The 13908-nt window shown below is 43.2% G+C and overlaps 1 protein-coding gene across 1 annotated transcript in view; it reads right to left on the reverse strand.

Moving 5' to 3' along the window:
* Nucleotides 1-13908, reverse strand: part of LOC115619152 (guanine nucleotide-binding protein G(q) subunit alpha-like) — a 127212-nt gene that overhangs the window by 31498 nt on the left and 81806 nt on the right. The window contains 2 exon segments of the mRNA XM_030511202.1: nucleotides 3673-3802; nucleotides 4763-4891. Coding sequence (XP_030367062.1) covers nucleotides 3673-3802; nucleotides 4763-4891 — 259 coding nt within the window.

Genomic DNA, 13908 nt, shown 5'->3' on the forward strand with positions numbered 1-13908 from the left:
AGCAGGATGCTCATTAGGTGTGGTGGGTGCTTTCTCATTAGCCCCCTGCAGAAGTGCGAAGCAGTTCTGGGTGGGGACATCAGATTTAGGAGGAAGCCCCTTGTCGTTAATTGTCCTCTTCCTCCTTTTTTTGTTAGTTTTTCTCGTGACTAATTCCCAGCTTCCTGGGTTGCTGCCCTCCCTCTTTCCTTTATGAGCAATGCTGGACGTTTGCAGCCCCTGCACAGTTTGGGCCTGGAGCAAGCAGCCCAGCTTCCTCTCAGCTTCCCTGGCATCTTTTAGCTCTCCAACAGCCTCCCGCAGCTCAGCCACCTGCTGCAGGAGGACCTCCACCAGGGCGCACCGAGTGCAGCCCTGTGCATTGCGCACCCTCGCCTCAAGAGACCAGTCGAGGCACTCTCTACACTCCGAGGTCTGCGCCGCAGCCTCCCCTCTCATCGGCTCTGTCTGGGTGCCTACGCTGGCCACCGCCGGGGCAGAGCTCCCAGAGCGGGCCCTGGTCCTGAGGCGAGTGCTCACCATCCCGCTCGCTGCCCGCTCGCCCTGCCTGCGCCAACTGCAGTGCAAACTGCTGCGCCACGCCCTGACTGCCGTGCCACGCCCTGTTCGCCGCGCTCCCTGGCATGAGTTTTTACCCACTGAGGGCTGGTGCCGTCACTCCTGGCGCCGCCCCCTGTGAGTCAGCTGCTCGCGTGAGCTGAGCTGCCGGCTCCTGGGCATGTCCTGTCGAGGACTTGAGGCTCCCTCGGTCGCTCTTGCCGCCCCGAACTGAGGCTCCTGGACGCTGTGCTTCCCCCCGCTCCGGTGTTAAAGGCGTCCTCTCTGGAGATACTCACCTCGGCAATCTCATTATAATACTAACACACACCTCCATCCCAAAGTTACCCACCTCCAAGGTACGACCACCCCTCACCAAGCATGCGCTTTATATTTTTTATCATCTGCTATATCTTTAAACGAGAAGTGAAAGAATTTTACACCAATCAATAATAAAATAATGTATGACTCGAGCCACTCAAGCTCCACCTGAGAGTAAAGAAAAGTATAAAAGTGAATGAGAGAGGGGAGGAGATAGGGAAGACTCCATTGTAACTTCTGGGATCAGTCAATGGGCTGAACCTGTTTTCTCCCCCATAGGGATACCTATTGGGCAAGAACTTTATCTTATGTGTGCTAAATAACTAACCCTAGCTGTTATTGATTATAGTCTGGTTGTGTATCACTTCAAGCTTGTTTTTGCAGACAGTCCCTATCACTGGCAATCCATGAACCTTAATTTGTCATGATTTTATATTAATAAAGAGTGTTATTCCATAAACTGTTAGTGTTAGTCCTTCATGGGTGCTAGCAGTCACCACCGGCAGTGGGTCTTGGCTTTTGTGGGGTGCTGATAGATAGATCAAACATAGGGGTTGAGAAAATCTCGCCCGCTTCACGTGATAGACCAGCTTGTAGTTCCCCAGGTCTTCCTTTTTTAATAATGGGGGTTATATTTCCCCTTTTCCAGTCAGTGGGAACTTCACCAGACTGCCACAACTTCTCAAATATGATGGATAATGGCTTAGCAACTACATCCACCAGTTCCCTCAGGACCTGTGAATGCATCTCATCAGGTCCCATGGACTTGTGTACCTTCAGGTTCCTTAGATGGTCTCAAACCTGATCTTTTCCTACAGCAGGCGATTCTTCATTCTCCCAGTCCCTGCCTTTGCCTTCTGCAACTTGGGCGGTGTGGCTGGAGCTCTTGCTGCTGAAGACCGAGGCAAAAAAAAAATTTGAGTATCTCAGCCTTCTCCATGTCCTGGGTGACCAGGTCAATATTATATAAGGTCAATATAAGCAGATGCGGGTTGTAATTTCTTTCATAGCCTCTCATAGCACTTGGGAAGATGCCATAGTAATCACTTCCCAGATGCCTGTGCAACTGATACTTGATAGAGGTGATTCTAGGGTATCCATCTCATGATGCACCAGCTTTTAACCTCTATGTAACATATACCCTGCAGGTGTTGCAACACCAACCTCACCTAGCTTATTATATAACTAACAACCTGCCAAAATAACACCCTAACTTATAACTCCATGTCAAGTGATCATTTGAGATAATCAAGGGGTGGAAGCAACACCCTGCCTCCTGATACCCTGCCACTTGACCAATATTGGCAGCTTAGACACACTGCTAACACCCTGCCCCGACCTACATTGATTCAACTCTTCTCCACATTCAAAAGGCATTTGCATGATTGGCTGTTTCTGCCAGATGACCGAGACACCAGATGTCCCTGGCAGTCCACCAGACCCATGGCATCGCTTATGATCCTGTGTTTGCTCTTGGTAATTGGGTGAGTTGCTACATGGGGGAATTGTTGCTCATCTTTCTTACTTCTTCAATAAAGCTTTGTTTTATAATGTGTTTTCAGACTCCATTACTGTTAGGACCACAACATCAAAGATATATGTCTTACAAAACAAAATAAAAACATTCGGATACCTGCCAATTTAAAAGAATACAAAAATAAATTACAAGATGTATTCACTATATAAGCAACTGAAAATTTCTTCTTTATAACAGCTGTACATTTAAGGAGATGGCTGATGATATAAATAATGCAATGAGATTTCTTTCTTTTATGGGAAAAGTATAAATTTAAAAGCTTTCAGAGCTCCCAATCTTTCTTAAAAAAAAATTAATACTGAAGAAAGTTGAGAATATAATCATGACAGCCCAAGAACATGTTTTACTTTGCTATGTCAACCCTTCTCTTAAACAATAAAATCAACATATATACACAGTCATGAAGAACATTAAAATTATTTCATTTTTTCATCTAACTTTTGTAAATGAATGTTAAAAACTTGCATAGAACAGTGCTGGTAACTCATATAAATTTGATGAATAATGGGAATAGTCTTCATGAAAGAAAAAAATCCAAATATTAAATTCCCCCCCTACTTTGTAAAGCTGTATAGAAAACACTGGGTACTACTGCATTTTGCCTGCTTAGTTCATACATCACCACCCACAAGTTTCCTACTTTTGTTATTCTTTGAAATAGCAATACAAGTACAAAATATAAGCCAGCATAAATCCTGTACTTTAAGTCAATGGAATTAAGTTTACTACTTTATGATATGTTCTAGCAAAGAACCTATGAATTTTGTTTTAATTCCCACTGTCTATTATTTATGGCTTTGCTACAAAACACTAACTATGCAAATAACTACAATAAGAACATTTCTCTACAGCCAACTATTCCACTTTTAACACAAAATAGATAGATTCCACTGACCCTCCATGTAGGAGATATTATATTAGGATTAGACTCTTAATGCCTGTAGAACTTCTCATTTCATATGCAGTTGCATACTACTGCTGGTGGACATTTGGAAAACAGCCAGGACTGGACAAGCCAGTCTGCTTTGAAAATGTCTTAAAAGAACTAACAACTTTGAATTTTGCTGTTTAGCATGAAGTATTCAATCTATCATTATACTTTACTGGTCCAACAAATTTAATATCCAAACAATTATGTAAAAACACACTCATTTGTACTGAAGCTCTCTACTAACTTGTGCTTTAATATAATTTTAAATAATATATAAAATTTAAAATTAATTTTAGTGAATTTACTTTTTCTTAAAAAGTGGTGATTTATGCTGATGCTTGCTTACCTCATTGTCTGACTCCACAAGCACTTGATCATATTCACTAAGAGCTACTAGGTACATGATAGATGTGACATTTTCAAAGCAATGTATCCATTTTCTTCTTTCTGATAGTTGGCCTCCTACATCCACCATTCTGCAAAATTAACAACAATCACATCAACACCACAAATACCTTAGCAGATAAACATACAATAACATATGGAACACTGAATTCAGGAATTTAGTTGAAAACACAAATTGGTTTGTTTTTCTTAAAAATTTTACCATTTGTATTGAAGACTAATAGAATGCACTGTAAGTAAACAGGTTATTGTATTTGCTTTTTAGTCTGATGCACTTTCTGAATTTGAAGTATTATGGGTCTCAAAGCCCTCAAATTTCTGATATTCATAACTCTCATGATTCTGAGCCACGATTCTAGAATGTATGCCCTGTATATTCAGCAGAAACACATGTCCACAGAATGAAGTTGGTGGCCTGCCTTTCTCCCAAGAAATTACCAGTCAAAATTCCAAACTTGTCAAGGCTGCCTAATTTATGAGTATAAATAGAATATGATCTGTATTTACTAAAGTTGTTAATAGTCAAAATAAAACCTGAAATTTGCTGGCAGAGCATACTCCCAATTTATTATGGGTCTCAACGTAACTAGACACTCAGGTGTCTAACTTGAAATGGTAACTACACAGTTATTCTTTAAGCAATATTATTTGCACTCAAAATGAGCTGTGGGGAAAATTATTTGTAGGAGTGGTATTAAATTAAAAATCAAGTATAGAAGCAGTATCTTTACATTTCACAATTTATTATTCATAATAAAAATTATATACTCATTTTATTGAAAAATTACTTCCAGTTTTCTATCAATAATAACTACCTTCAGAAAAAGACAAGTCTGTCTCTCATTCTCTTGATATTTTTAACAACAGCTGCCAATCATATATGGACAAAACCATGAAAATAAAATTAACAAGCTAAAATTTTAAAAACATTGAATAATTTGCACCTTTAACCAATATCCTATACATGGTATTACTAATGTAAAAAGAAACAAAAGAAACAAGGCAAACTGGTGTAAAACTTTTTTTTCTACCTGAAAATGACGCTTTGTAAGTCAAATGGATATTCAATGATCCCTGTTGTTGGGACTCGAACTCTAAGCACGTCTTGCTGAGTTGGCAGATAGGTCAAATCTGCTATGCGGTCCAAGTCATTAAGGTAACTATAGATGGGGAGAAACAACAGGAATGCAAGACAGTGATACCATAATCCCAATGAGGAAAAGAAAAAGGAAGACTTGGGAAAAGGAATAGGGCATGGGATAGGAAGAAGTGCAACAGAAAAAAGAGCAATATTGACATAAAAGAGGGAAGGAAATATAAAGGAGTACTCCATTCTCCCTTCCTTCAAGTAAATTCTACAGAAGGAAAGCACGAATATTACGATTTTCATATAAATTTGCTTGACTTTCACACGTTGAATCCTCAACAATTCAAAATTTTCAAATCTGGCTAATTTAAAGACAAATAATATGATAAAATGTGTAAGAAATATGACTATAATTTCATCTGAAACTATTACATATTTCTTGATAAATACTCTGCAATGTCTACAAAGGATAGATAAACATGAATCTCCCAAGTGATAGTGACCTATTAATTATCAGTTTCAAAATGGTAGGAGGATAAATGGCACTCTTTGAAGATAAAAGAAAAAAACCCACACTGACAAATTAAAAAACTCTCCCCCTGAAATCCCTGCATCCAGAATGAAACTTCTGATCAAGTTAATAAGCCTGCAGTACATGAAATACATCACAGTCAGTTAGCAAATAATCTGAAACTGCAATAAAATTGCTTGTAAGGGTTTGTTAACGACAATGCACAACTGTTCTGCTATTGCTTAATGGTGGTTTTCAAGCACTGAAGGTTTTAATTACCTTTCATAAGAGATGTTTCAAGAAAAGAGGGATAATATACTAACATGTGATAGCCTGTTTGGGTCCAGGAGTTGCACCTTCCATGAATTCAGTGCACTAGGCAGCTTGGGCTCTCCCCAGGGTATATGTCTTGGAAAAAGACCACTGCAGTAAATTAAGGTTTTGTGTATTATTTGATTACTTCCAAGGACATGAATGACCTTGTTAGTCAGAGTTAGCTACTGGTAAGATAACCTAAGGCTGCTCTGATTCATTCCAGAGGAGTGTAGCAATGAACTCCTTGCAATTTATCAAATCATTAAATATCATTAAGTTCTGAATGTATTATTTTCTTCATAGTTATTACTCAAGGTGGTCTTTTTTAAATAAATGCACACAAGGAATAATTGTACTACTTACAGATACTCTGAATGATTTCTTATGCAATAAAGTAAATTGTTACAAACAGCAGAAACAAAGATATTTGAGTTCTACTTTACAGCAAAAATACAGAACTAATTTCTTAACTCTGGGAGGGAATCAAAAATATAATCAAATTTTCCTCACTGATTTTATTCATGAAAGATTAAGCTGTGCCCTGTTTTCATCTGGGATAGAGTTAATTTTCTTCCTAGTAGCTGGTACAGTGCTGTGTTTTGGCTTTAGCGTAAGAATAATGTTGATAACATGCTGATGTTTTCATAGAATCATAGAAAAGTTAGGGTTGGAAAGGACCTTAAAATCATCTAGTTCCAACCCCCCTGCCATGGGCAGGGACACCTCACACTAAACCATGTCACCCAAGACTCTGTCCAACCTGGCCTTGAACACTGCCAGGGATGGAGCATTCACAACTTCCTTGAGCAACCTGTTACAGTGCCTCATCACCCTCACTGTAAAGAACTTCTTCCTTAGATCTAATCTAAACTTCCCCTGTTTAAGTTTGAAGCCATTACCCCTTGTCCTGTCACTACAGTCCCTAAGGAAGAGTCCCTCCCCAGCATCCTTATAGGCCCCCTTCAGATACTGGAAGGCTGCTAGGAGGTCTCCACACAGCCTTCTCTTCTCCAGGCTGAACAGCCCCAACTCTCTCAGCTTGTCTTCATATGGGAGGTGCTCCGGCCCTCTTATCATCCTCATGACCCTCCTCTGGACTTGCTCCAACAGCTCCATGTCCTTCTTATGTTGAGGACACCAGAACTGTACACAATACTCCAAGTGAGGTCTCACAAGAGCAGAGTAGAGGGGCAGGATCACCTCCTTTGACCTGCTGGTCACGCTTCTTTTGATGCAGCCCAGGATACGGTTGGCTTTCTGGGCTGCAAGTGCACACTGCTGGCTCATGTTAAGCTTCTCATCAACCAACACCCCCAAGTCCTTTTCTGCAGGGCTGCTCTGAATCTCTTTGCCCAACCTGTAGCAGTGCCTGGGATTGCCCTGACCCAGGTGTAGGACCTTACACTTGGCTTGGTTGAACTTCATGAGGTTGGCATTGGCCCACCTCACAAGCATGTGAAGGTCCCTCTGGATGGCATCCCTTCCCTCCAGCATATCAACTGAACCACACAGCTTGGTGTCGTCGGCAAACTTCCTGAGGGCGCACTCAATCCCACTGTCCACGTTGCTGACAAAGATGTTGAACAAAGTTGGTCCCAACACTGACACCTGAGGGACACTGCTTGTTACTGGTCTCCAATTGGACATTTGGTTTTGGTTGTTGCCAAGTAGTGCTTACTCTAAATCAAGGACTTTTCAGTCTCTCATGCTCTGCCAGTGAGGAGGGACACGAAGCTGGGAGGGAGCAGAGCCAGGACAGCTAACCTGATATAGGCAAAGGGTTATTCCATGCCATAGAATGTCATGCTCAGTAAATAAACTGGGGGGAATTAGCCAGAAGGGGCTGATCTCTGCTCAGGGACCAGCTGGGCATCAGGCAGCAGGTGGTAAACAATTGTATTGTGTGTCAATTGTGTTTCATGAATTTTATTTCTCCTTCTCTCTTTTGTTTTATTACCTATTATTATTGTCGTTGTTATTTCTATTATAATATTTCACATCAATTATTAAACTATTAAACTGTTCTTATCTCTACCCATGGGTTTTACCTTCTGATTCTCCTCCCCATCCCACCCCGGGGGGACGGGGGGAGTGAGCGAGCGGCTGAGTGGTATTTAGTTGCCAGCTGGGGTTAAACCAAGACAAACCGAACTGATAGTAAATGCTGAATGTGAGAATATTACACATATTCAGAAAGATGTATTGAATCATATATCTCAGAAAAATTTTCATATTCAAAATTTACTATGAACTACTCTCAGAACCCTGACTAGTTTCTGCTAATAGGAAAAAGGGGTTGAAAATCTCAACATTACACCTGACAGTTGATTAACACAAAAAGCAGAATGGAAAAGTTGATCATCATTTTGCTGCATGGGGGGGTGGGATCCATAACAAATCCATAACCACCACAGTAGGAAATCTAAAGAGATGCTAAAACAGTAATTGGCTTCTTTTCCCTCCCACCCTACAAAAAACATTGCTTTTCTTCTGTGGCTTTATTTTGGAACAAAAGAAGGGTACTGTGGTGGGTTGACCTTGTCTGGGCCCCAGGTGCCCACCAAAGCTGCTCTATCACACACACCCCACACACCCCCCCTGGACAGGGGAGACAAAATATAATTAAAAGCTCATGGGTCGAGATAAGGAGTCATGGTTTAAACTCAGCCAGCAACCAATTATTGCTCACTCACACCCCTTTCCCCCCCCATGTCATGCCAGGTCCCACACTTCCCACCATCACCTTTCCTGTCTTTTGATATATTTATTTTTAATATATATACACACAGAGATATCACTCCCTTAGTCTATGGACCATCCCTACAAAAGTTTTTTGTGTTCATTCAGTCCATCACTTGGGGCTCCATTTGTCATAACAGTTTCTCAGGGCTGGAAAGATGGATGGTGTGTGGTGTTGGATTGTTACATGCTGAAGCCAGTTCTGATTCAATCAATCACAGCTGTACTTGTCCAGTTTTATCAAAATTCATTCTTCATTAATGTGCTGATCAAAAGGGAGTCAGGTTCAGATCCTCAAATTCAGAGCAGTGAGGACAGGTGCCACGAGGCATCCAGCATAGTGATAGGTGTATAGCCGCCAAGGAAGTGATCATATTCAAAATTACATGGCATCATAAAGTCTAATTCATTGTCTATTTTCACCCAAAATCAAATCTCCTTTAGGTATACAATGAGCTTCCTGCATTACCCATGAAGTGCACCCGGGTCCTTGAGGGAAAGCAATTGCAGCAGCTGGTTTGCCTTTGCCTGAGGCAGGAATAACCCAGACTATTTTCCCCAGCAGATTCTTTACATACACTACAGGAACTTTATCCCCCTCTATGGTACATAAAAGTTTTGATTGGGCCACACCAGCCAGGTTGGCAGATCCCCTAGTGTTGACTAACCAGGTGACTTTTGCTAAATGTGTATCCCAATGTTTGAAAGTCCCACCACCCATTGCTCTCAGTGTAGTTTTTAATAGGCCATTGTACCGTTCAATTTTCCCAGAGGGTGGTGCATGGTAGGACATGTGATATACAACAACTCAATGCCATGCTCTTTGGCCCAAGTCTCTATGACGTTATTGCAGAAATGACTCCCGTTTTCTGATTCAATTGTTTCTGGGGTGCCATTTTGCCATAAGACTTCCTTTTCAAGGCCCAGGATACTGTTCTGGGCAGCGGCATGGGGCACAGCCATCTACATGGCACTTGCCTTAGTGGGACGGTGGGAGTCTGATATAGTTAATCTGCCAGGCCTCCCCATACTTGTACTTCAGCCATCGTCCTCCATACCAGAGAGGCTTTAACCGCTTGGCTTGCTTAATTGCAGCACGTTTCACATTCATGAATAACCTGGGCAATAGTGTCCATTGTTAAGTTCACCCCTCCATCACGAGCCCATCTATATGTTGCATCTCTGCCTCGATGGCCTGAGGTGTCATGGGCCCACCAGGCTAAAAATAATTCACCCTTATGTTGCCAATCTAAGTCCATCTGAGCCTCTTCAATCTCAGCAACTTGATCCACTTGTTGGTTGTTCTGGTGTTTCTCAGTGGCCCGACTCTTGGGTACATGAGGATCTACGTGGCGTACCTTCACCACCAGGTTCTGTACCCAGGCAGTGATATCTTGCCACAGTGCAGCAGCCCAGATGGGTTTACTTCTGCATTGCCAGTTGCTCTGCTTCCATTGCTGCAGCCACCCCCACAGGCCATTTGCCACCATCCATGAGCCAGTATAAAGTACTGGCCATTTTTCTCGTTCAGCAATGTCCAAGGCCAGCTGGATGGCTTTCTCCTCTGCAAAGTGACTCGCTTCACCCTCTCCTTCAGCAGTTTTAGTAACTTGTCGTAGGCGACTCCATGGAGCCACCTTCCATCTCTGATGCTTTCCTACGGTGCGGCAGGACCCATCAGTAAATGAGGCATGCATCACTTCCTCCTCTGGTGACATTCTGAAACCTTTGCTTCTGGCCAGTCCATGATGACTTCTAGAATTCCTGGACGACTGGCATTTCCCATTTGAGCTCATTGTGTAATTAGTGCGGCCCACTTCCTCCATGTAGCATCGGTTGCATGATGTGTAGAGGAGACCCTGCTTTTGAACATCCAGCCCAGCAGGGGGAACGGGAGTGCCAGGAGGAGCTGTGCTTCAGTGCCAGTCACTTCCGAAGCAGCTCAAACCCCTTCATAGGCTGCCAGTATCTCTTTTTCAGTTGGCGTATAGCCGGCCTCGGATCCTCTGTATCCCTGACTCCAAAAGCTGAGGGGTCGACCTCGAGTCTCCCCTGGAGCTTTCTGCCAGAGGCTCCAGGTAGAATCATTCTCCCCAGCTTCGGTGTAAAGCACATTTTTCACGTCTTGCCCAGTCCGGACTGGTCCAAGGGCTACTGCATGAACTATTTCTCATTTAATTTGTTCAAAGGCTTGTTGCTCAGGGCCCCATTTGAAAACATTCTTCTTCCATGTCACGTGATAGAGAGGCCTTACAATCAGACTGCAGTTTGGGATGTGCATTCTCCAAAAATCCACAACAGCTAAGAAAGCTTGTGTTTTTTTCTTGTTAGTTGGTGGAGACATTACTGCTATTTTGTTGATCGCATCCATTGGGATCTGGCAATGTCCATCTTGACATTTGATTCCCAAAAATTGAATCTCCTGTGCAGGTCCCTTGACCTTACTTTGTTTTGAGGCAAAAATGATTTCAGAAGGATTTGGATTATTTTCTTCCCTTTCCCAAAAAATTCCTCTGCTGTATCACCCCACACTATGATGTCATCAATGTATTGCAGGTGTTCTGGAGCTTGCCCCTGTTCCAGTGCAGTCTGGATCAATCCAGGGCAGATGGTAGGGCTCTGTTTCCACCCCTGGGGCAGTCAGTTCCAAGTGCACTGGATGCCCCTCCAAGTAAAATCAAACTGTGGCCTGCATTCTGCTGCCAAAGGGATTGAGAAAAATGTATTGGCAATATCACTTGTGGCATCCCACTTGGCTGCCTTTGACTCCAGTTCATATTGAAGTTCTAGCATGTCTGGTATTGCAGCACTCAGTGGCGACATTACTTCATTCAGGTCACCTGTTGTTCTTCAACCTTCAGCAACCCCACAACAGAAGGATCCTCTGAGAGACCAGGCAAGGTGGACAGCTGCTTAATTTCCTCTGTCTCCAAGGCAGCTATACCAAAAGCCCATTGGTACCCTTTTGGGTCTTTGAAATACCCTCTCAAGGTAGTCTTTGCCAAGGATGCAGGGACCCCCTGGACCAGTCACAATGGGGTGCTTTTGCCACTCCTTCCCATTCAGGTTGATTTCAGCCTCCAGTACAGTCAGCTCTTGGGATCCCCCTGTCACTACAGAAATACAAATGGGTTCTGCCCCTTGGCAGCTTGATGGCATCAGGGTGCACTGTGGACCAGTGTCTACTAGAGCCTTATACTCCTGTGGCTCTTACATGCCAGGCCATCTGATCCACACAGTCCAGTAAACCCTATTGTCCCTCTCCTCCACCTGGCTGGAGGCAGGGCCCCTCTATTCCTGGTTATAGGATGCTGCACTTAATTCTTGTAAAATCAGATTAGAACTCTCTCTGGAAGAACCCCCATTTTTGGTTGTTTTTCCTTGCAGTTCACGTACCTGTTTCTCCAGAATTAAGGTAGGTTTTCCATCCCGTTTCCTCATGTCCTCTCCATGGTCTCGCAGGTAAAACCACAGGGTACCCCATGGAGCTTACCTTCTATATCCTCCCTCTTGAGCAGAAGGATGCCTACTGTTAATATCTGAGATGCTGGTCTGTACAGCTGGGGAGTAGGATCTATCCTCAGTGAGTTGCTGGGACAATTTTTCACATCGTTCAGAGAGTTTTTCCAGAGGCGAGACCTAAGACCATAGGGAGGAAGATTTTCTTCATATTGCCAGATTTGGCAAGCTAATTCATTCACCATTGGTGCCTCTGCATCTCACCAGTTCATTATTGCCAATGAGTTGGCATATGACAATTGTGCACTTTGTACCAATTTCTGACATGACTTGTGTGCACAGGACTCTCTATGGATCTGTGGGTAACCGTGCATTGTTCAGGTCAAAATAAAGCATCTCTAGTGCAGCTAATTCCTTCAGGTACTGTATACATCTCTCCATTGCTGTCCACTTCCCTGGGTTACATACAACATCTTCCTTCAAGGGATATCATTCCCTCATGGCTGATAGGAGTCACCTTCAAAGGCTGAGGACTTGTCTCCCTTTTCCTGTTTCCCTAGAAAGTGATCCCAGCTGTTTGGCTTCCCTACCCTCTAAGTTGAGGCTACTAGCTCCATTATCCCAGCATCAGAGCAGCCAGGTGATAATGTGCTCACCTGGACAGTGGCTGAAATCTCATATGTCCTGCAGCTCACTCAGGGACAGGGATCGAGGTTTTGCCTCTTCCTCCTGTTCTTGTGATGGCCCTGCTTCATCCTGTTTCACTAAACAAGCTGACTTTCGTGTCCACTTGTTCTTCTGTATAGGGGCAACTGATAGAGGCATGGATTGGTTCTTTGGTTCAGCAGGAGTGCCTCCTACCAAGGTCGGAATGGCTGCAGTGTCTGTTGTCAGGGTTGGAGTGGCCGCAGTGCCTGTCACTGGGGTTGGAGTAGCTGTGGTGTCCGTGGCTTTGCCATCAGATCCAGATACCTTCTTTTCCCCTTGAGGGTACTGAATAGTGTTGAGCAGGGCTCTGTAGGCATAGGCCAGGCCCCAGCATGTTGCAGTGATTTGTGCCTCTCTGGAATTGCCAGGACAACAGCATACTTTTTCCAAATATTTGGCTAGTTTTTTCCAGATTTTGCACTTGTTCAGGAGTGAAGTTCCAAAGCACTGGAGGGGCCCACTGGCCTAGGTATTTGCCCATACTGTCCCACACACCCTGCCACTCATAACTGTCCAGCCTCGGGGAAGATCTCTTGGTGGTATACTTAGATAGCTTAGTTTAGATAAATAGTTTAATGTTAAACAAGACCTGAACCGTATGCAACATGCTAGTTCCTAGCAAAAGGACCAGGTTGGTTTCAAGGATAATCAAAGGATATTTAAAATCTTTAAAATTCTCGAAAGCTACTGTAAATAACCTGGTGGGGAAGGGGAAGGTGTGGGAGGATGTCTCCTCCATAAGTCGGCCCTCCAAAGAGAAAAGGCAAAAGGTATAATTATCAGTAGTTCCCATTAGATGGCTCCCAAAGTATAGAGGTGATAGCAATGCTGTGAACACATACCAGATCAGTTTCACAACCAGCAATTCTATTGTATCAGAAGCCATTACTAAGTACAACAAAACGAGTACCTTAGCCCAGACCCCAAGGGTGATAAACACCAAAACAGCAAATGCTGGTTGCAAGTAAGGTGTGACATAATGGAACTCTGAGACCAAGTGCAACAACTCTGAGAGCAAACAAATCAACATTGTGACCAGCGACTATTAAACCAATACAAGGAATGCTTATAGCAAATTTGTTTTGACACACTCGGATCAAATCTGTCATTATCTGAACCCTTCGTGCCCCACGTTGGGTGCCAAAAGAGGACTGTCGTGGTTTAACCCCAGCCATCAACTAAGCACCACGCAGCTGCTCGCTCACCCCTCCCTTCCCCCCTCCCCAGGTGGGATGGGGAGGAGAATCAAAAGAATGTAAACCCCAAAGGTTGAGATAAGAACAGTTTAATAACTAAACTAAAGTACAATATAATGCAATACTAATAATAATAATGATAAGGGAAATAACAAGGGGAGA

This window comes from Strigops habroptila, chromosome W (genome assembly GCF_004027225.2).
Source record: "Strigops habroptila isolate Jane chromosome W, bStrHab1.2.pri, whole genome shotgun sequence".
Taxonomy (NCBI): domain Eukaryota; kingdom Metazoa; phylum Chordata; class Aves; order Psittaciformes; family Psittacidae; genus Strigops; species Strigops habroptila.